We start from the raw sequence: 23,608 nt of genomic DNA on the forward strand, positions 1-23,608 counted from the left end.
CTGTTTGAGTTTGCTCCTGGGAACCCCTTGCTGCAGATCGCGAGGCCGTGGTGCCCGTTTCTCTGCGTGGTGGGCTTGACTGTGTTGGGCCAGATCACCTACCGTAGGTAGCACAGCACCTACAGGGCCTTTCATCAGGCTGCAAGACGCTGAGCGAGGGCAAAGGAAGGAAGCTCAGTTGTACCTACACATGTATACGTATGTAGATGAGCACGTGTGTATAAAACAGTAATCAAAAACGGAAATAGTAAGGAGTCCAATAGCACCTTTAAGACTAACCAACTTGTATTGTCGAAGGCTTTCACGGCCGGAGAACGATGGTTGTTGTGGGTTTTCCGGGCTGTATTGCCGTGGTCTTGGCATTGTAGTTCCTGACGTCAGGAACTACAATGCCAAGACCATGGCAATACAGCCCGGAAAACCCACAACAACCAACTAACCAACTTTGTTGTAGCATAAGCTTTCGAGAGCCACAGCTCTCTTTGCCAGATGCAACTTTATTGTAGCATAAGCTTTCGAGAACCACAGCTCTCTTCATCAGATGCAACTTTATTGTAGCATAAGCTTTCGAGAACCACAGCTCTCTTCATCAGATGCAACTTTATTGTAGCATAAGCTTTCGAGAGCTACAGCTCTCCTCGTCAGATGCAACTTTATTGTAGCATAAGCTTCTGAGAGTCACAGCTCTCTTCGTCAGATGCAACTTTATTGTAGCATAAGCTTTCGAGAACCACAGCTCTCTTCATCAGATGCAACTTTATTGTAGCATAAGCTTTCGAGAGCCACAGCTCTCTTTGCCAGATGCAACTTTATTGTAGCATAAGCTTTCGAGAACCACAGCTCTTTTCATCAGATGCAACTTTATTGTAGCATAAGCTTTCGAGAGCTACAGCTCTCCTCGTCAGATGCAACTTTATTGTAGCATAAGCTTCTGAGAGTCACAGCTCTCTTCGTCAGATGCAACTTTATTGTAGCATAAGCTTTCGAGAGCTACAGCTCTGTCAGATGCAACCTGACGGTTGCATCTGACAAAAAGAGCTGTGGCTCTCAAAAGCTTATGCTACAGTAAAGTTGGTTAGTCTTAAAGGTGCTACTGGACTCTTTTGCAACTACAGACTGACACGGCTAACTCCTCTGGATCTAAAAACATAAACAGGCAGATGGTCAGTAAGGGAATACCAAATAAAACAGAGAAGTCGTTACCTGGTTGTGGAAGATAATAGAGGGAAACAAACAAAACCAGACGGGGAGGGAGTTCCACAGTTTTGGCACCATGACTGAGAAGGCCCTTTTTGGGGTTGCGATCCGTCTAGCCTCAGGTAGTGGGGCGCCCGAAGCAGGGCCTCTGAAGATGATCAGAGTAAACAGGTAGGTTCATACGGGAGTAGGCAGTCCTTAAGTTCTACTGGCCTAAAGCGACGCAGGGCTTTAAAGATCAATACCAGCAACTTGAATTGGGCCAGAAGGCAGACCGCGAGCTGCTCCCACATTCTGTGCCAACTGTAGCTTCCCAATAGACTTCAAAGGCAGCCTACCATATCAGAGTGCATTGTGGTAGTCTAAATGGGGGCATGCACCTCAGTGGCAAGGCATTGCTCCCCACTGCCTCCGGCTGCTTATCCAACAGGAGACCCTGGGTCCAGCGGATCCCCCCAGCTGCGAACCTGCTCCCTTAGGGGAAGGTCAGGCTCCACCACAAGAGGGGACACCTGAAGTGCTTGACAAGCGATTGCTTTCTGCGCAGAATTCTTCGTGTGACTGGCTGCGCTGTGGTCTGCAGCCTGAACAAAGCAGAACTGCATTTTTAAAAAGTCACCTTAAGCCACTAGAAGAGCCCATCTGCCTTCTTGGGGGAAGAGGACAGGACTGCAGATTGCAGGAACGTATTCTTCGAGGTGGATTAACAGCGGGCGCCTCCTTCTCACTTCCCCCTTTCCCCCCTCCTCTTTTTCAGAGCAAAAGCACCTTAAACCCCGACGCCAAGGAGTTCATCCCCGGAGTGAAGTACTGAACCTTCCGACAAACTTCACAAAGACATTTTTTCCCCTTGATGGGTGGGGTGGGGTGGGGAACAGCAGGCCCTGCAAGTAGTGGTGGGAGAGAGACTCCTCATGGGAAAATCTGCGGGGCTCTTCAGCTACTTAATCCCTCTTTTCTTGCTGCATCGCGGACATTTTGAAACAAACTGACAAAAAAGCTAGGCCCACAGCAGGGCGTGGCAGTCTGGGGCCGGGTCCTGTGGGGGCACCTTCAAGGGTTTGGGGTTTTTTCTTCTTCCGTTAAAACAGCAACGAGTGTGACTTGGCTGCAAGCAGGATCCTTGCCCCCTTGTCCCGCCAGCCCCCTCCACCGGATATGCTTTGGACGTTGCCCAGGACAAGGAGCCCGGGATGCCTCTCTTCTTGGCGGAAGTCCTCAAAGCTTAGCAGGCCAGACCGGCCTCAGCAGGCTTCTGTGCGCTTCGGCTTCCGGCTTTGGAGCAGCCCCTTTTCTTGCGCAGGCTGAGTGCCCTGGGGGAAGTGGCTGCTGCGTGGGACGTGGGCTGGAAACAGGCCTGTGCCCACTGCCAAACTTGTTCGGGGAGTTTGGGTGGAGAGTGTGAGGGATTGGGGGGATTTGCTTGAATCTTGTCCCTGCTCCCCATTTCTTCTTGCTGGCTGTGGAGAACACTGCCCCTAACCCCAGGGAGGCAGGCGGATTCCAGGAGGTTCTAGAGATGCTGACCCCAAGGGGGAGAGAGGGTACATCCTTGTGGAAAGTTTTCTGTTCTTCCCTTCTCCATCTCCGCTTCCTTTCCCCCCTCTTCCCACACAACAGAATACCCTTAATCGGGAACAACAGGGTAACTTCCTTTACCTGGCAGCTGCTTCGTCAATACGAGCTGAAGCCACAGACCCTCCATTGGTCTGCCTGCTGCCGTAGCTGCCCTTCTGCCAGCATCCCACCCTTCCCTGCCCCTGCAGGTTGGAAAGCTGCCATCTGCACAGACACAGAGAGAGCTGCTTGGGCAAGCGTGGAATTACCCGCAGGTCACCCCGAGTTCGGCTGCCCCAGAGAGCTTGCCTGGAGTTCTGTGGGGCAGCTCTTCCAGCAGCAGGCTTTGGAGTCACGGCCCTCCACTTCCCCCTCCCTAGCTTGCCACAGCGCCCTCCTCTGCTGAAATGAATTCCCGGGCAGGTCTGGCTCTTCCCTTTCTGCTTGATCTGGAAGCAGAAGCATCCCTTGCCGCATCCCCCCCCTAACCCCGTGTCCTTAACCCACCCCTCATGCCCACCCTGCTCCTTCTCCCGGCATCTTCTAGTGGAGGGTGAGGGGAGGGAGGGATATATGGGTGGGGGGGGGGCAGGAGTGCCTCTCCGAAGAGGTTTAGGGAGGGGAGCAGTTCCCCATCAGCACAGCCAACTCAGCCAGATCAACCGACTGGCCGCTTTGCCTGAAACTGCCCTACTTTTTTGGGGGAGGGGGCTGCTTTCTTTTGGGGGGGATGACAGCAACCCCATTTTCCATCCCTGTGACTGCCAGGGGCCAGCCAGGGCTCCTCGCCCTCAGAACCAATCTCTGCTGCAGGGAACTGGAAGAGGGGGCGGCTCCGTTTAGAACGGCCCTGCCCTTAAAAGAAGGGAGGCGAGCTCAGGCTTGCTTGTTCTCCTGCACCTAAAACCCGATTCCTCCTCAATGCAGACTGTTACTTTCTCCCCTTGTGTGTGTGTGTTATCATTTCTCCCCATGTTTGTGTACTGAGCGTCAATTGGAACAGGTTTGGTTGAAGAGAGCGAGCCCGCTGTCTGGGCTGCTTGGATGAAGTGCGGCTCCCCAACTTGCCGTTAAGAGGATCAGACTTGGTGGTCACGGAGTCCCTTCCGGGGTCGCCCCCCCCCCTTTTCAGTGGCTTCCTACTGCAGGGTCAATGGCAAAAGGTCAGCCCCTTTACTGAATCCCTTTGTGGCTGTTTGGTTTCTCCAAGCCAGACCTCTTCCAGGCCTTCACTGCTACAATTCAGAATTGCAGGTTTTCCTCTCTACTCTGCAGCATCTGGTTTCTTTCTGAGGAAGCCCTTGCAATTATGTGCTGTCCAGTTTTACTACAATGCATTCTTAAAAATAAAACGGATTTGAGCTGGGTGCGATGAGTTCTTTCTGAAGGGGGCAGAGGGGGGCCCTGGGCCCTGCAGAGCGAGGGGGCTGCCTGGAGGCCTTGTGGCCTCCTCAAGGGGGGGGGTACCCTTCCAGGCAGCCAGTGCCAAGTGGGAGGGACGAACTCGCAGGAGTTCATGGAAGAAAAGGAGGCAAAAGTTGTAGAAGACTGCAGTCTCACAAAAGGGAGGGCTAGAGGTGGAGCATGATGGGAATGGCTGCAGATGCTGAACTGAGTATTTGATTTATATGCCACCCTTCAGGACAACTTAATGCCACTCAGAGCAGGCTACAAAGTGTGTTGTTATCCTCACAACAATCACCCTGTGAGGTGGGGGTGGCTGAGAGAGCTGTGGCTGACCCAAGTTCACCCAGCTGGCTTCAAGCGGAGAATCAAATCCGGTTCTCCAGTTTAGAGACCTGCCCTTCTTAGCCACTACACCAAACTGGCTCTCAGCAGGAGCTCAGGTCAGGGACTTGAAGAACCGTGGGCTGAATTTCTGTATCCTAAATCCCCAACAAGCGACGCTCTGTCATTTGTCCCCAAATTCCTTCCTGAACTGCTAAGCAGCCACTCGGCCTGTATCCCTAGTCCAGTTTTGGTGAAAACGCTGTGGGAAGTGGCATGAATCCTTGCTTTGCTTCTCCGTGGCCTTAGCTGTGCTTCTTGAGGCAGTCGTTGGCCAGGCCAGGCATCTTTCCCTCTTCCAACACCAGCTTTTGGGTCGGAGGGGAAGGCCCTGCTGGAACTCCTTGGGCCTGGTCTGTCTGGGCAGCATCCTGTGCACAGAAAAACGGGGAGCAGAGGAGAGGCTCTGTGGAACATCACTCTCTGTGCAGTCACCCCGCTGTAAAAATTAGGCATTTTATTAATGAAATTTAAGAAACTTCCTCCCCACCCCCGAAAGTCCCAACAGGATTCCCTCTGAACTAGAGAAGAGACAAAAAGGCCTCCCCGCAGCAGGCTTTTTCCCTTAGGCAAAGGAGTGTGTGTAGAAGACGTCCGCGTTGGCTGTGTAGTCCAAGGGCAGGGCCTGTCCGATGTGCTTGGCCCCCAGGCTGGCCCCGCCCAGGGCCGAGGACTGTTTCAGCTTCAAGAGGCTGAATTTGGAGAAGGCGCTGCCACGCTGGTCCTGGTGGGCTTGACCGAGAACACCGATGAACCCTGGAAGCAAAGAGAACCGGTGGAGTCTGAGCGTTGAGAACGGCACCTGCTCTGCAGTCTCCACACAGTTACTGTCTCTGCAAGAAGAGGAACATGCGCAGCCTGTCTTCCGCAGCTGGCGCCTACAGCAGACGGAGGTTAAAGGGAAAAAGTGGACCTCGAGAAAGATGGATAAATGGGGAACCTCTGCGGGCAACAAGCACAAGCCAGTGCTCTGCTTCCCCCCAGTCAGAGCAGGCATCGGCAGAGGCTTTTCTCCAGGGTGCAAACTGGTGCTTCGATGCTAAGATAGGCACGGAACCAACTCCTACCCTTCCAGCTGTTAATCGGAAACCGCTCTAGCCCATGTCTCTGTGGTTAGCTCACCCCTGGTTGTGTTGGATTTGGAAGCAGCCTTGAGCACTGCAATTCTGTTCTGGTGCAAACTCTTGTATTAAACCACACACTACTACGGTCCCCGTTTGGGGGTTGCTGCAGACCCTCCACCACCACCCCGTAAGTACAGAACGGACTGTCCTGAACTATTTTTAGCCTTGCAAAGCAAACCTGCCCTCAAAATGCAAAACTTGGCCCTTCCCACCTTCAAGCCCTGCTCACCATTTTTCATCTTCTCCCAGCTGTTCCACACCGATCCCACACAGACAATGGGTAGTCCCAGCCGGCCTTGGAAGAGGCTCTTGGGGAGGGGGGGGGGAGAGAGAAGGGTGCTTTTTAGAAGGTGGCGCAATTCCATCCCATCTTTTGGCCTGAGTGCTGGCCATTCAGGGGCCGATTTGACCTACTCTTGTGTCGTTTCAGCCTGAGCTTTTATCCCACGCTGCAAATGCATTGGAAGTTAAAGACAGGCATCCAAGCAGCAGCTGAGATGGGAGAAAGGAGGATATTTTGTACATTTTCCTGACAGTCCAGGTACACTTGATAGATGGCAGGGCATTTAGTAGCTTATTGTTCCCAAATTCACAACTTGAGAACGGGCACAGACAGGAGGACTTGGTAGCTGCCTCCTACCCAGAGGTCCTTTATTACACCTTTAATCCACCTCTGGAAGTGCCAACGATCCTGCTGAGATTGCACAAGCATGTATATGTTGTTGCCACATTTGCAAGCTGGAGTTTTTAGGAGATCCTTCCTCTCTGCTCTCTAAAAGATTCAGCAAGAGATGTACCGTGTGCAGAAGATTTCTAGCACCACTTTCCGCCCCAATGCCAACCGCTCAAGGCTGCAAGTTACCTTGTCAATTTTGGGCAACACAGCGACAATGTGTCGTGCCAAGACTGCCCCAGCCTTGTCAAAAACATACTTGCACAAGGGGTCCCCCGCCTGGGCTCCTGTAGAGAGAGAAAAAGAATGCAGATTCAGCCAAACTCCGAAGCAGTAGAGAAAACGTTAAGGCCCATGTAACGTGCAGCTCTCGGAAGCATGAAATTAAGACATTTTTTAAAACCCCTTTCTCTAACAAGAGATTCAGGATGGGTTAATCTCATTTCTGCAAACTCGACAGCAAAAACCGAGTTTTATCAAACACCTACAAGGCCAAATCCCAGAGCTCAGAACAGAAACCATCTCGTGGTTATGTTGAAGATTAAAAAGCCTCATTTAAGTTTTCCTTCTCACACCCCAAGATGCTGCAGCTGCACCAGTACAGCAGCTTTGCTTACATTGCTTTTGGCTTTTGAGAACCACAGCTCTCTTTGTCAGATGCATCTGACGAAGAGAGCTGTGGTTCTCGAAAGCTTAGGCTACAATAAAAGTTGGTTAGTCTTAAAGGTGCCACTGGACTCTTTACTATTTTGCGACTACAGACGAACACGGCAAACTCCTCTGTGGCTGTGAGAGTCTTGCAACCTCTGGTATGATCCCCCAACAGCTGGTCCTGGGCAACAGGAGCTGCACCAGACACTGCAACCTTTGTTGCAGGACAGTTCAAAAACAACACACCTACAGCGAAGTTAAAAGGCTGGTCTCAGATAGGGAAGACCCGGGCTCGACACTGTTATAAAGCTAACAGGGTAACCTTGGGCCATTCTTTCTGTACCTAGCAAAGTTTTAATAATGAAGTGTAGGAGGGGAGAACACCGTCCACTGCCCTGAGTTCCCCGGAGGAAGGGGTGGGGGAATAAGAAACAGACAGAACTCTGACCCTCTCCTCTCCTAGTTACCTTCTGCCAGCTTCTGGCAAAATCCTGCAAACTTGGACTTCTCAAAGGTCCTGTAGAGATGTGTCAGAAGCCCCATCCTGTCAGAGACCTGTGAAAACCAAGAACACAACAGTGTCTCAATGATACTTAGCATCCATTTGACACCTGCAGCACTCAAAACTCTTTGCATGCACGACTGCAGGAATCTTTACACCTGCCCCATAAGGTAGGCCAGTCACACAAAGACCTGGGACGGGGGGTGGGGGTGGGAGGCTGGAGCACCGAGGCTGAAAGCGAGTGGCTGGCCTGGGGGCACCTAGTGGCTTTATGGCCAAGGTAAGAACTCAACTGGATTAACAACGGTTCTGGTGAAGGAAAGATGTCTTGCGTGAAAGGGGCAAAGTGACGGCAAGACCACACCCACACCTGGGCATCCGACTGTAAGTAGCGTCAAAGAGAGATGGGGGGAGGGGGGACTGGCTAGCCCCTCCCCTCTGTGCTTTCCTTTGGTGTGCAAGGAGACATAAGCAAAGCTCGGAGTACACTCTGGACCTAAAATCAAGCAAAACGCTTTTCTCAATCTTTATTAATACGGTCCCAGACCAGCCAAAAACCCCCCTCTGTTCTCGAAGGTAATTCAAGTTACCTGCCAAGAGCGGCTCAGCTCTGCAGCTGCACAATGAGGCAATTGCTTCCAGTTTAAAGTGTGTCATCGCCTGTTTTGTATCTTTTGTTCTGCTCATCATGGAAAGGAGCAAAACAGTCTCCAGAGCGACAGAGCCACTCCCACCCCCAATCTTTCACAGAATCACAGGATTGTAACGGATCTCCAGGGTCATCTAGTCCACCCCCCTGCAAAATGCAGGAAATTACCAAATACCTCCCCCCCTCCCCGGACACACACTGACCCCTTGCTCCATGACCAGAAGATAGCAAAACACTGTCAGGATCCCTGGCCAAACTGGCCTGAGGAAAATTGCTTCCTGACCCCAAGGTGGCGATCGGCCTTACCCTGGGCGTGTAAGGAGGGGCCATGAGAACTGAGCACTGATGGAACCCTTCCTGCCCTCCCCCTCACGATCTGCCCAGGTTCACAGAATAAGCATTGCTATCAGATGGCCATCTAGCCTCTGCTTAAAAACCTCCCAAGAAGGAGAGCCCACCACCTCCCGAGGAAGCCTGTTCCACTGAGGGACCGATCTCACTGTCAGGTTCTTCCTAAAGTTTAGCCAAAAACGCTTTTAATTTCAACCTGGTGGTTCTGGACCAACCCACTGGGGCAGTGGAAAACAACTCCGTGCCGTCCTCTATATGACAGCCCTTCAAATACTTGAAGATGGTTATATCACATCACCTCTCAGTCGTCTCCTCTCCAGGCTAAACATACCAAGCTCCTTTCTCGCTTCCTCTCTGAATGCCAAGATTTCATCAAGCTAAAACTGCAACAGGTGCTCCATAGAGGGATCTTCGGGAGAAGCCTGGAGGGTCTGTTTCCTGAAAGTCCTCCTCTGGGTCTAGAAGCCACAATCCTTGAGGCTCAAGCTAAGCCAGGCCTGAAGGGTTCTTGCACAACTCTGTTGCCGGCACCAGGACTGGGTGACAAAATGCAACAGGCTTCTTGGGGACCAGTCAGAAAGACAATTACCTGGAAATAGTCGCACATGGCTTGCTTGACGTAGCTGATGTCATGGGGCGGCACTTCAAGGTTGTCCAAGGCGTCAAACACGATCTTCACTGCCTGGTGGGCGATCCAGTATGCTGCCATACAACAAGGGACAGACTAGCCTTCCGTCTCCCATCATCCAAACTGCCTCCTTAGCCCAACCTTCCCATCAGAGCCTGAGCAGAGATCTTGCACAATCAAATTTCCATAGATATCTTAGCCTGGCCCATTGCTAATATAACCCAGAATTGGAGAGAAACACAGCATGGTCATTAAACAAAAAATCTTCCTCTTTGGCCTCCAGAAACTCATTGGCTTGCAAAAAATACCAGTTCTTATGGATGTCTAGGAACATCCCCAAGCGTTGCTGGGCCTTGCTGCACAGGCATGGAAGCTTCTGGAATGTTAAAACACGGGGTGGGGGCATCATCAGCTTGGGCCGCTCCGTGTTGTTAATGAGATCTTACTACACACCCTCTGGTCATGCAGCACCGACCACATGAAGCTGATTTAAATCGGAGTCAGGCTATTGATCTGACCAGGTTAGTATGAACTTAGAATCAGACCTGGAAGGTACCATAAAGGCCATCTAGTCCAACCCCCTGCCCAACGCAGGAACAGCCTAAAGCATCCCGACAGGTATTCGCCCAGCTGCTCCTTGAAGACTGCCAATGAAGGGGAACCCACCACATCCCTAGGCAGCCGATTCCACTGATGGATCGCTCTTAAAGAAAATAAGTTTTCCTCATGTCCAGCAGCCCCCTCCCCTCTTCTAAGTGTGACAACCTTTTAAATACTTGAAGAGAACAATCATGTTTCCCCTCGACCTCCTCTCTCTTCTCCAGACTGAACATTCCCAGGTCCCTCAGCCTTTCCTCGCAGGGCTTGGCCTCCAGGCCCCTGCTCGTCCTGGCTGCCCTTCTCGGCACCCCTTCCAATTTGTCCACATCCTGTTTGAAGTGAGGCCTCCGGAACTGCACACGATACTCCAGGTGGGGCCTGACCAACGTGGTATATAGTGAGATTTGATTTAACTGATGAGGTCCAGCAGATCCAAATGCTCCCAGAAAAGCTCTTTACCCCAAAACAAGACGCCCGTTAAATTCAGTGGGGAACAACATCCAATCCTGATGTCACCAAGCCCCGTTTCTCACCTGACCCCTCGTCGCCCATCATGTGCCCCCATCCTCCGCAGCTGATCAGAGACCCGTCAGGGTTGATAAGCTTGCAAGTGGAGCCGGTTCCGGAGATGAGCACCACACCTCCTGCATTGGGAGAGAGAGACGAGCTTCGCAAGCAGCAGCAGGGTCAAGTCTTGAAGGGACAGCATTACTAGCCGCATCCTATTCTTCTACCTAACATGCCTCCTCTCCAAACGGGAGATTCAAGTGTGTCCCCTGGATATCAAGCTCTGGAAGGGGGCGCCTCCATGGTGATGTGGATCAGCTGTATGATCGGGAGGGGGTGAGGCACGGGCAAGTCCCACCTGGCTGAGCTCCTCCCCACCTTTGGGACTCACTTCTGGCCTTCATTAAGAACAAGAGACCAGTAGCACCTATAAGACTAACAACATTTATTGTAGGATGTAAGCTTTTGTGAGACATAGCTCCCTTCTTCAGATACAGTTAGAACATGAGTCCATCTGTCCTTACATCTTGGAGAGTGGAAAGGACAGACGGACCTACATTCTAGCTGCATCTGAAGAATTGAGCTGCATCTCACGAAAGCTCCTACCCTACCACACATTTTGTGAGTCTTAGAGGTGCTACTGGTCTCTTGCTCTTTTCTGCTGCTACAGACAGACTAACATGGCTACCCATCTTGATGTAACTCCAGTAGATTTGGAAAGATCTTATTGGTGCTTCAGCATTAAGCCAGAGTTTCGAAGCAGTCACTGAATTTTACTGTTTTGCAAGGGAGAGGGGGACAGCCACGTGCTCCATGCATAAGCCGGGAACCTTGGTTTTTAAAGCCCCATTCCCCTGACTTTACTATTTGCTCTACGATGAAAACAGTTTGAAACATCAAGGCAGGCACTAGTTCAAATAATACTTCTAGATGTAAAATGAATCAGGAGTCCCGTGCCACCTTAAAAATGCTGTAGCCTAACGATTAAGTGGTTGGGATGTGAATCAGCATTCTGCCACGAGCTCAGCAGGTGGTCTTGTCTAAGCGGCTACTCTCAGCCAAGCTCCCCAGCTGCATTCATAGCATCACAGGGTTGGAAGGGACCTCCAGAGTAATCTAGTCCAACCCCCTGCACAATGTAGGAAATGCACAGCTATCCACCCACACCCCCGGTGACCCCTGCTCTATGCCCAGAAGATGATAAAAAACCTTCAGGATTCCTGGCCACACTGCCCTGGGGAAAATTGCTTTCCTGACCCCAAAGTTGCGATCAGCATGTAAGAAGGGGCCACGAGAACTAAGCGCTGAAGTAACCCTTCTTGCCCTCCCTCTCATGGTTCACCGAATCAGCATTGCTGTCAGACGGCCATCTAGCCCACACTTAAAAAACCCCAAAGGACAGCCCACCACTTCCCAGGAATCCTGTGGGGATAAAAACAACACTGGCTTTGTTTACTGCTCTGAGCAGGGCACTGATGTGTCTATAAGGGCAGTATATAAGCAGAGTTGTTGTAGGAGCTGCCGTAGCTTAGTGGTGAAGTGGTTGCCTTGCAAGTCTCCCTGCTCACGACGGCCGTGAGCGCAGCAGGCGGCCTTGGGTGAGCCCCTCCTCTCAGCTCAGCTCCCCAGCTGTATTGTGGGGTTAATAACAACACTGACTTCGTCCACCACTCTGAGTGGACTCTCAGCTGTCTAGAAGAGTAATATATGAGCACACTCATATTTTTATTAAAGACCAGGAAAATATATTCTAGCATAACCTCTTGTCAGAGCTCAAAAGGGAGCTCTGACTCATGAACGCTTATGCTGAAAAGAGCAACAAAGCCCGTTGTGGGGAAAAAATACAACGGGCTCTAGAAAGGGCAGGGCAGGTGGGCCAGGCATTGCTGCCTCCGCCATGCCCCAATCCGGGCAAGGGAAGGGCTGGGTGGCTGGACCTGACATTGTCCCCTCCCCAGGGCCCCAATCTGGGCTGGGGAAGGGCAGCAGCGCCAGCTGATTGTGGCGGGGAAGGGCTGGGAGGCGGGCCCGTCCCTCTTGCTGCCTCCTCGCCCCAATTGGGTAGCGGAGGGCTTGGGAGGTGGGCGGGTCTTTCCTGGGCCTGCTTCCACCGCTGCAGAGCCCAGTAGCACTACCAGGTGGATTGGAAAGGGTCCCAGAGAACTTCTGCACCCTGCAGGTGCCCGAGTCACCCTGAATCGAGCAGCTGTGGAGCCTGGGAACGCTGACCTGATCTGACCCAGAAATTTTGCTAAATCTGAGCTGCCGCATCAATTGCGCATGCTGAGGTTTAGCTAAGTTATCTTAATCAAGCAGCCTGCAGCCAGAGCTCCAGCACTTGCTATACCAACAGTCTGCAAGCAGATCAGGAGAGGGAGGGCGTGAAGGGAGGACCTGATGCTTGGCTCTCGTGGCCCTTTCTTACGTGCCCAGGGCAATGCTGCTCACATCACTTTAGTATCAGGAAGGCATTTTCCTCCAGGTCAGATTGGCCAGGGATCCTAGAAGTTCTTTGCCTTCTGCTGGGGACAGAGCAGGGGTCATTGGGGGAGGTGGGGGGCACAGCTGTGAATTTCCGGCATTGTGTGGAGGACTGGACTAGATGACCCTTCGGGTCCCTGCCAGTTCTATGTTTCTATGACTTGCAAACAAGATCAGGTCTTTCAAAATTTGCTGATTGACATAATGGTCTTGCACAACTCTTGGGTCAGCTTGCAAGACAGCCTCCTGGAAAACTTGAGTTGCCCGCCAATTCCCCCATTTATGGAAACTATTCTCCCCCAATCCAGCACTCTTACCATGGTCGGTAGCCGTGGCCATGGCCCCAATGGCGTCAGAAGTGATGTAGTAACTCTCGCTTAGGTGTGGAAAGCGTGCCTTCAGCTCCTCTATGAGCTTCTGGATGGCTTCTTCCTGCTCCCCTCCGCTCAGAGACAGACCCTGCAACAGCCAGTCCCCACTGTAAACACCTCGTCCTCGTCTCCCCCACCAAGGCAGAAGCACGTGGGCCACACTGCAGCTGCAGGGAACTGCTCTTTAAATAACAACAACTGTGCTTATATACCGCTCTTCTAGGCAGATTAGTGCCCCACCCAGAGCAGTGAACAAGTTAGTGTTATTATCCCCACAATACAGCTGAGAGGAGGGGCTGATCCAAAGTCACCTGCTGAGCTTGTGGCAGTAGTGGGATTTGAGCCAGCAGAGTACGGATTCACAGCCCAAACACTTAACCACTTTGTTACAGCAGCTCCTCAGGAGCCCAGTTTTGGTCAGGACCTCAGTGTGGGGGGATGAGGGGCTTCTGCCTCCATGTAAGTGGCCCCAGAGGCATTACCTGCCCCATTTTGGAGCTGTGCATGCAGCTGACTCCTTTCAGGAAAATCTTCCCCATCTCCCTCTGTCTGCCAAGGAACTCTTGAGGGTTACAGCAGGCTCAAGGGAGTAGTTAAGAGTGCAGATTCAGTTCATGTGGTGGGTGCTAGAATATGCCCAGACTCCCTCTGTGCCCCTCTCCCTTTGCAGGAGTGTATCCATGGGAAAGTTGCTCTCTAGGGTAATAGATCCAGGAGTTAGCCATGTTAGTCTGTAGCTGCAATATAGTAAAGAGTCCTGTAGCACCTTTAAGACTAACCACCTTTATTGTAGTATAACCTTTTGAGAACCACAGCTCTCTTCATCAGATGCAACTTTATTGTAGCATAAACTTTTGAGAACCACAGTTCTCTTTGTCAGACGCATCGTCAGCTTTCAAGAACCACAGCTCTCTTTGTCAGATGCATCAATGCTACAATAAAGCTGGTTAGTCTTAAAGGTGTTACTGGATTCTTTACTATTTTGCTCTCCAGAGAAGCTCAACAGGAGCCTGGACAACTGCTTGCCCACCCCTCTGCCCAACCAGGGCTCAGAGGTTTCAGAAGGGCCACAGGGAACCTCCAAGACTCAGGGGTCTGGAAAACAGGCCTGGATGCTCCCTCGGAGGAAGGAGAAGCCAGAAGGGAGAGGGAGCGAGACTCACCAGTGAGCGCAGAGGAACCTGCTCGTCGGCCCCTGCCTTGCCTTTGGCTTCGCGGACCATGGCGTCGATCCGTTCCAGGCATTTGTCCGAGCCAACCAGCTGCACAAGAGAACAGAACCGAAGAGATCTCCATTATAGTCGGTCACACCGAAGCACTCTTGCACATCAGGATTCTTGAAAGCCCTTTCCGCAAGCTTTTGCACTGCAATTTGCTTTGGGGAGGTGAGTGTGTTATCCCTCCCTGCAGCAGAGATTTGGAGAAAAGTAGGGAGAATGTGTCACCTCCCCCCCCACTCCTAACATCTGTCTGCTTTTGGGAATGTTGGCAACTTGAGACTGTGTGAAGCAGTGGTTACAGTGAGAGACTAGGATGTAGAAATCATGAGTTTGAATCCTCAGTCTGCTGTGGAAGCTTGCTGGGTGACCTTAGGTCACTCATACACTCTCAGCCAAATCTGCCTTTTAGGGTTGTTGTGAGGATAAAATGTAGGACAGAGGAATGATGGTAAAGAGTCCAGTAGCACCTTTAAGACTAGCCAACTTTATTGTAGAATAAGCTTCCGAGAACCACAGCTCTCTTCATCAGATGCATCTGACGAAGAGAGCTGTGGTTCTCGAAAGCTTATGCTACAATAAAGTTGGTCTTAAAGGTGCTATTGGACTCTTTACTATTTTGCAACTACAGACTAACACGGCTAACTCCTCTGGATCTATTTCCAGGGGAATGATGGAGTATGCCTGGGTCCCCTTTGGGGAGAAAGGTGAGGTATGAATGGTTTTTTAAAAGAATTGGCCCACGGTCATCCAGCCAGCTTCTACAGTGGAGAGGGGATCTGATCCTAGTCCAGTACTCTGGCCATTACCCCACAACGGTTCATGTGAACGAAGGAAATACATAAGCAGAAATACACCCTTTGGAGTCCGCTGACCTCCGTGGCCATGGAAGGGTGTAACTCTGTTTAGGATTGCACCGTGAGGCAAGTGATGCCGCAGGTGTGACTGCCCCCAGGTCACCTAGTCAACTTCACAGATAAGCAGGGATTTGAACGTTGCTTTCCCCCAGGTAACTGCTATGCTGTTTTACAGCTTTAAATAGAATGTGTAAAGCTATTCAGAGAAGACCAGAGGTTGCTAGGCAGAGGCAGGTGAATCACCTCTGCTAGGGGTCACCATAAGTTGGCTGTAGAAAACAGCAGGAGTTCAGTAGCCCCTATAAGACTAAGAACATTTGCGGTCGGGTATGTGCTTTTGGGAGTCACAGCTCACTTCTTCAGAATGAAGTGAACTGTGACTCACGAAAGCTTACACCCTACCACAAATGTTCTTAGTCTTATAGGAGCTACTGGACTCTTGCTTCTTTTGATGCTACAGACAGACTAACCATCTTGATCTATCTCCATAAGTGGGCTACAGCTTAACAGCACTTTCCATTACCAATCGATTCATAGTGTGTGGCTGCATATATGCGCTCAGTCAGACCCTCGATCTCAGAGTTGGAACTGTCTCCTCTGACCAGCCCTGACTCTCCAAGAAGAAGGCTTTAAGGTCACCTGGCTACCTGCTCCTTTTAATTGGAGGCCGTAGATTGAACTGTTGTAATAATATATATTAAAGCACATTATACTAACCAATACTAAGCTAATACATAGTAACGGCTTGTATTCTAGGTGAACTTTTTAACTTTTCATGAACTGTCTGTGCATTTTTTTAGTGTTAGGTAACTAAAACAGGTGCGCTTTAATCTTTTGACAGCTAATTAAAAATAGTGGGATCCATCTAGATTAATGTTTCTTTATCAGAGACTGGACCAATAGTGATCTAGTATCTTAACTCTTCCTGTCATTTCTCACGGATTTATGGCTTTGTTTTACAAGTTAGCTACGATGTCATTTTTGGCTAATTAGACAGGTTATACAGTAGAAATTATGAATATACAACGAAGCATTAAACCAACCATAGTTTGCTTATGCTATTACATGAAAAGATCTTAGATATTTGCATATGATAACCTATAAAACATGCTAATCTAGATAATGAGTTAAGAGTTCTGATTGGAAGAGATTTGATTGGAAGATTAGGTGAGATTCTTATCTTTGCAATGTGGGCTATGAAAATCTTAATGCATTTCATAAGGACTTTGATTATTTTAAACTTAAAGAGTTAGTTAGGAAATGTTAGCAAATTTAATTCTGATTACCTTTCTGTGTTCCATTTTTGTAGGACTTATATTAATAATCATATGTATTTTTAATTACTTGCTTCATTAAAAAAATAGTGTATTTTCAATAAAAGAAATACACTCTAACAGGTGTCTGAGTACTTTGATTAGAAGCAGCAAAGCAATAAAGAACCATTTACAAATAAATGTACTGATAAGCAAACGGTTCAAAGAACAATTTTGCTCAACACGTCTTGAACTAATTGCTAAACACTTTGGAGTAGTGGCAGTTTAGTTCAGACCCAGGCAAGAGAGCCTGTTACAGAACTGGCAGCCTTCTGTTTGCAAGCATAACAAACGCCCAAGCTTATATTATTCTTTAGAAGTACTTGGCATTCTCTATTTTATGCCAAGCAATGGATGTGAAAAGAACTCGCTCCTCCTTACGTGCATGACGACCAGAGGCCTATTCCAATTCCACAAGCTATTTCTTTATTTACATTATTTTTCTCACTGAGGGCCAAGCTACACATGACGAATGACACTTGAACAGCAAGTGTATTTCTTCCTGTTCACTTGCCCTCCACTCAATCCACTTGCTGTTCAAGTGTCATTCGTCATGTGTAGCTTGGCCCCCAGACTCAAGCGGGGGAGGGGGATCACCACAGAAGCCCTTTTGTGGAGGGGGGGCAGATTCTTACCCAGTGATTGGTGCAGGGGCCCTCGCCCTCGGCCAGGATCTTGCCATCTTGCGATATCAGCACCACCTTGGAATGGGTCCCCCCTCTGTTGCAGAAAAAATAAGCCAAAAGAAAGGAGCTCAGACCCCCCCCCCCCAAGCCAGAGGATCTCAGTACTATCCTTTGTTTTCAACTTCTGAAATGTCCATGCCAGCTCTTCCACATCCCTGGGGCTTGGGGGGGGGGCTGCCATCTAAGCCATATCTAAGAACCGGAACTGAAGCCAAAGCAAAGACCGAAACCTCATAGGCACACCCTCAGAAAGGGGAAGCTGCTTAGACGCAGCTGCGGGCACCTTTCCTGTGGCCAGGAGTTCCTCCAGCTGCTGGCCCCACCAGCAAGCCCTGAATCTTCTGGGGTCACTGGGGGGGGGTGGAGTGGGGAGGGCAGTGGTGGATTTCCTGCATTGTGCAGGGGGGGGGGGTTGGACTAGACGACCCTAGAGGTCCCTTCCAACCCTATGATTCCAACGGGGCTGTCCTCTTCTCCCCCTTCTTAGAGCTGCCAGCTCTGACTTGGGCCCCTCCGGGAGATGTATGGGGTGTGGAATGCCACACAGCCCGCCCCCTGAAGAGCAACTGCAAGCCAGGAGAACTCCCGGCCCTGCCTGGAGGTTGGAAACGCCGCGGCCCTCCCTGCTCCACTGTGCAAAGCCCCAGGGAGCCGCGCGCCTCTGGCCAAGGGGCCGGCAGGCAGGCAGCAGCCCCCGCGGGCGCCCAGACCTGCGCGGAGAGGGCGGCCTCGGGAGGAGCCCTCAGGGCGCAGAGGGGCCGGCCGGAGCTGCCTGCCTCCAGCCCCCAAGACGCCCAGAGCCGCCTCCAGCAGCGCAGCGCAGCGCAGCGCAGCGCAGCGCGGCCACCCGCCCGCCTCCCCGGGCCTCCAGTCCGGCCCCTGCGCGCCGCCGCCCGCCTCACCCCTCCACGCCGCCGTAGAGCGCAGCCATGGAACCGCCGCCGCCGCCGCCGCCCGGAACCGGGCCCGGCCCGCCCCCGGGCAGCAGCTGACCGCGGCCCGCCCCGGATCCGCCCAGCCCTGCCGGGAGCGGCTGGGGCGAGGCGGCTTGCGCGCTGGCCAGCCCGGCCCCAGCGCCTCCCCCGGCCGGGGAGGGGCGGCGTTCCTCCCGGAGGTTGCGCCCTTCCACCAGCCTGGCGGCGCGCGGCGGGGAGGAGCAGCCTGCCGAGCGGGCGCGTCTCCAGGGGGCCGCCGGCTCCGACCCCGCAGCTGCGCCCCAAAACGCCTAGACAAAAGTACAAAATCGCAAAGGCGTTTGAACACGGAGGCGAAAGCCACGGGGCATTGCCAGGCGTCGTTAGTAAAGAGTCCAGTAGCACCTTTAAAACGAACCCAACTTATTTGTAGCAGAAGCTTTCGAGAACCACAGGGCTCTTCGGCACATGCAAGAGAGCTGTGGTTCTCGAAAGCTTAGGCCTCAATCAAGTTGGCGAGGCTTAAAGGTGCTACTGGACTCCTCACCATTTTGCAAGTACAGACTAACGCGGCTAACTCCACTGGATCTATGGCCATGCGTCATTAGGCATTGGATATTTTTGCATTTACTTTGGGTAGAATATAAACAGGAATCACTGGGAAAGTCAGTAATGCTGTGGAAAGTGGTAGAAAGAGTAGCGTTGCCAGCCTCCAGGTGGTGTCTGGAGATCTCCTGGAATGACAATCAGTCTCCAGGCAACACAGAGCAGTTCCCTTGGAGGAAATGGCAGTTTTGGAAGGGGGGCTCTATGACATTCTATCTTGCCAAAGTTCCTCCCACAAACCCCTCCCTCTCCAGGCGCGGCCTCCAAAACTTCCAAGAATTTCTCAACCTGGAGCTGGCAACCCTAGAAAAGAGGAAGACCCACCATGAGCTTGACTGACTCAACAATGGAAGCCACGGCCTCCAGTTTGCAAAACCTGAGCAAGTCTGGCTGTCGATGACAGGGCGTGGCAGTAGATCGGAAGTGACTTGATGACACATAACACTCAGATAAACTTTGTTCATAGGTCATGGTCCGGGAGGATTTGTCTCTTAAAACCAAAACCAACCCTGTGGTTATTTCTCACCACATTTATCTGGATTTATCTGGTGAGCTGGATGGGACAGAGGAGGCGGTTCTTCAGGTACCCTGGGGTTCAAAGCCATTTACGGCCTTTAAAGGCGAGAGCCAGAACTTTGAACCTGGAAACAGATGGATAGCGAGGGCACATCTTTTGGCCCAAGGGCGTATCCAGACACTGACATGCCTATTCAGGAGCTGGCCTATGTGGACAAAAAGTTCCTTGAGCGCCTCCAGAAACAGAGCTGGTTCCAGAAGATCCAGATCAAAGCTGCAAAGTTAGTCCCCTGGGTGCAGCCACTCCTTCCAAGGCAGGATCTGTTTGTATTCCATTCAGTGAGATAAATCAAAAAGAGTCCAGTAGCACCTTTAAGACTAACCCATTTTATTGTAGCATAAGCTTTCGAGAATGCCTCTGTATCAGGCATCTGACGAAGAGAACTTGATTCTCGAAAGCTTATGCTACAATAAAATTGGTTAGTCTTAAAGGTGCTACCAGACTCTTTTTGATTTTGCTACCACAGACTAACATGGCTAACTCCTCTGCATTCAGTGAGATAGACCAGTTTTCTGGCAGCTTGTAATCTTTGTTATTGTTATACAAGCATCTTTGTTTCCTGAATAATGCTTTGTTGAATGGATGTTTGGATTTGTTTTGGAATCAGCTTTCACATTTAGAGTTCCTTTGGCTAAGAGCGACAGCTTTAACTCTGTGGTTTCCTTTCGGCCCCCTCCCTTTTCCTTGCACGTTGCTGCTACCTCCTTGTAGGAGCTCGCGTTGCTATGGGCCATCAGGCTTTTGCCTAGGTTCCCATTTAGAGTTTCAATTTATTTCTTTAATGCACCTTTCAATATAAATTCACTGTTTTTGTAAATTTCTGTGAGTGTGTTTGTAATACTTTAAGTGAGTTTTTCTTTAGTTAGTTTAGTCACGTTTTCCTTTGGATTGTTATTGCTTTACGTGACTCTCTCCACTAGGCGTGTTTGCCACCCCTTCCAAGGCAGGATCCGTTTGCGCCAAGATCCACCTCCTGTCAGTTTGTTTGACTCTACCTGCCTGCAGAAATTGGCTTAGGCTGGAGAGGGAGAGCGAGCCAAATGCCAGCAACACACCGATGGCACTGAGTGCCTCACCTGGTGGTTTCAGGTGATCCGTATTAGCAGAGGGACAAGACAGAACCCTGCAAGCCCAAGGCCAAGGGGCAGAGCGGTCGTTCCCTCCCCTCCCTTCTCCCCACCGGGGACCCAAAGCGGCCCACGTGGTTTGCCTTGGACCACCATCGGAGAAACTCCCACCAGGAAAGACTGGAGCACCTATAGAGCCATCCTGCCTTGCCGGCGGTCTAGAACTGTGAGCGACGCCGCAGCCATTTTTCTCGCTAGCCTGCAATACAAAGCAGCTTTGGCCTGGCCTTGAGCGTAACCGTACAGAGATATGCTTCGCCAGCAAGACCAGAAGCAGTAAGCCACTACTGGTTGAAACCAGCTAGACAACCGGAGAAAGTTTCACTTAGAGCTGAGAAAAAAGGAGGGGTCTTTCATCTCAGTAAGAATGCGAGCTTTGTCTCAAAACAGAGCAAGGGGTATAAAAGATGCTCCCCACCATTTTAGGGTGGGCTCAGAGTATTTTTACTGGCTTGAAACTCTGTACCTCTTTATTCCTGGAATAGTAAAGAGCCCAGTAGCACCTTTAAGACTAACCAACTTTATTATAGCATAAGCTTTCAAGAGCCACAGCTCTCTTCGTCAGATGCATCTGACAAAGAGAGCTGTGGTTCTCGAAAGCTGATGCTACAATAAAGTTGGTGAGTCTCAAAGGTGCTACTGGACTCTTTACTCTTTTTCTACTACAGACTAACACGGCTAACTCTTCTGGATCGATTCCTGGAATAAAATCTTTTCCTCTTCAAAGTTCTCCATGTTTTGGTGTAATCATTGGGCAAACCACCAGGTCACAAACCTTGCTATTTTTGCAACAGAACAATGCCATGGTTGATGGTTCTGTGAGTGGCCCAAAGGTCCAAAAAACCCAAACAAGGATTCACTCCTCCGATTGACGCACCCTCCTGCACACGTATCTAGAAAAAGACCCAGATGATCAACTGCATGTGGAAATGCCCAGAGCTAGAGTATGTATCACCTCTGCCCATGTACGTTCTGTGGGGCTAAATCAGGAAGAGAACTTGCAAGACAATGCACGTTAATAAATCGAAGTCAAAACCCTCCAGCACAGAGAACAAGACAACAAGATTTGTATAACTAAAAACACATTATGTGTAACAGAGGACAGGAACGGGCAGAGGATAAAGGCGTCTTCCAGAGAGCCTTAACGTTTCACTTCCCTTCATTACATTTTTTCCCCATCGTTTGCTCACAGCTTTATATTGCATGTTGCATTTCTCAGTTTCTTCACTGTTCTTTCTGAAGCCTTCACTCAATCTTTCCCCCCCCCAGAAATGGCATGATTTTGTTTTTTCACCTGCCTGTGACGCCTGTGCCGTCTCTCACTGCTCCACCCACCTTGCAATTGTGTCCTGGTGTGCAGTGAATGGTTTTTATGTTTAGTAACTGCATGCTAGTAATACATGGAAACAGTGATATGCCGCGCATGCACGAAACAAACCGACAATGGCCAATCAGAACGTTTGGGAACAGGCAGCCAATCCTCTTCTCGCTCACCCCCCCCTGCCCCCAGAACAGCCCTAAGAGCACACCTCAGCATTGTTGCCTGGGCTCTATTGTCAAGCTCTGCACGCTCGGTTCCTTTCCAACCTGCAATCTAAAGGCAAGCCCGTGAGCTGATCTGGAGTCTCTTGGAGAGAAACAGAAACATTGGCTTTCTATTATTCAAAAAGGCTTTTTTTTCAGATAGGAGGGCAATATTGTAGGGAGGGGGTCTCAGATGCTTTGCTAATGAGTTAGGGACCATAGACTTCACCACTATGTTGTCTTACATATTATCTGTTGCTTTAAATATGCACTCCTATGTACTACCTGTGCTTCATGTTGTCTAATATCAGTCCTAGAACTGATTTATGTTCTGCTTTAGCATTTCTTCAATTCTGTATTGGATCCTAGCTAATGCTCTGTCTTTGTAAACTTGTATTTAATTACCCCATGGCATTGTTTATGGAAATGTCCTCGATGATGACTGTACTAATCTCACACTGTGTAATCTGCCTTGACTCTAAGAAAGGCAGACTATAAATGACATAAATAAAATATTGAGTTTATTTTCAAATTTGGAACAATGGGTCCCCCAGGGTTGAATCGAGACATATGATTTTTCTTGCATTACAGATACTAATTTCTGCACTCTGCACCCCTGCTCTTTCAAGCTAATTACAACGTGTATATATAGCTAGCTTCCTGACACTCTATTTTGCAATACCCCTCCCACCCTCAGCCTGGATTATAAAGACGCCTTCCTTTTTCTACGATTTGTATCTGATGAAGGGAGCTTTGACTCTCAAAAGCTCGTATCTAGTTGCTTTTTAAAGTGCTATTACAGGCTTAAGGCTATGGCCAAAAGAGCTGTACCAGGAAATTGCTATTGGATCCGGATCTTGCTCTTCGACTGCAGGCCCACAGGGCCACTCACTTGAAATTTTCTCCTGTGCTGCTACCCTCCACTCACAGACTTCCTGTCTGTTGGGCTGAACCAATTAATTCCTGGAGGTTGTCTGCACACTCCATGAGAAGCCATTCCCCCTCTTTCCAAGTGGTTCCTGCTCTCTGAAGAAAATATTTTGTCTCTCTTTGAACTCCCAGGAGCAATTTTATAGCACTGCCATGAGAGGGCGCCAGAGATCAGAAAATAAATAGAGACTTGTCAACTGGGTTATGTGAAAACTAGCAACAACGGGCCCTAGAAAACAGAGCACTGGAATGCTGGGCTTGCTGCCACGGTGGCAGCCTCTGGAGGGGCAGGCTGGCTTGCCTGGCCTTCCCATTACCACAGCACCCTCCAGAGGCCAACACTGGCAATGACTCAGGTTTTAACCTGGTGCTCCTGTGCAGGTGCACCAGAATAAAAAGTGAGTCGTCGCCAATAAGATATTGAATGGATTGGTGGTGGTGGAGAGTGCCCTCAAGTCAGAGTTGACTTATGGCGGTCCCTGGCGGGGTTTTCATGGCAAGAGACTAACAGAGGGGTTTGCCATTGCCTGCCTCTGCGTGGCTGCCTTGATCTTCTCTTTGGAGGTCTCCCATCCAATTACTAACCAAGACTGAGCCTGCTTAGCAGCCGAGATCTGGCAAGACTGGCCTTACCTGGGCCATCCATGTCAGGGCACTAGAGGGATTAAGATGCTACAGATGCTGCCGGAGGAGAGCGATCCTTGAGATCCTGGCCTGATGATACTGTGACAGAAGCCTGCCTCATTTTGAGATGTTGAGTCACACATCCACCTTCATT

General features: G+C 50.4%; 2 protein-coding genes across 3 annotated transcripts in view; one reads left to right on the top strand and one right to left on the bottom strand.

The window, feature by feature from the left end:
• Positions 1–4,121, top strand: part of PAIP2B (poly(A) binding protein interacting protein 2B) — a 45,461-nt gene extending 41,340 nt beyond the window's left edge. For both annotated transcript variants that reach the window (XM_054989940.1, XM_054989941.1), the window contains one exon: positions 1,955–4,121. In XM_054989940.1, the coding sequence (XP_054845915.1) occupies positions 1,955–2,011 (57 nt within the window). In that variant the 3' untranslated portion in view covers positions 2,012–4,121. The remainder of the gene's footprint in view (positions 1–1,954) is intronic.
• An 863-nt stretch (positions 4,122–4,984) lies between these two features.
• Positions 4,985–18,174, bottom strand: NAGK (N-acetylglucosamine kinase). Its single transcript, XM_054989482.1, has 10 exons — positions 18,055–18,174; positions 17,102–17,186; positions 14,243–14,341; positions 13,026–13,167; positions 10,254–10,364; positions 9,082–9,194; positions 7,458–7,545; positions 6,529–6,626; positions 5,896–5,974; positions 4,985–5,298 (listed from the first exon to the last, which is right to left on the bottom strand). Exons 1-10 carry the CDS (start codon positions 18,081–18,083, stop codon positions 5,108–5,110), a joined length of 1,035 nt encoding a protein of 344 aa, XP_054845457.1. The 5' UTR covers positions 18,084–18,174; the 3' UTR covers positions 4,985–5,107.
• Between the last annotated feature and the right edge of the window lie 5,434 nt (positions 18,175–23,608).

This window comes from Eublepharis macularius, chromosome 10, assembly GCF_028583425.1.
Source record: "Eublepharis macularius isolate TG4126 chromosome 10, MPM_Emac_v1.0, whole genome shotgun sequence".
Classification (NCBI taxonomy): Eukaryota; Metazoa; Chordata; class Lepidosauria; order Squamata; family Eublepharidae; genus Eublepharis; species Eublepharis macularius.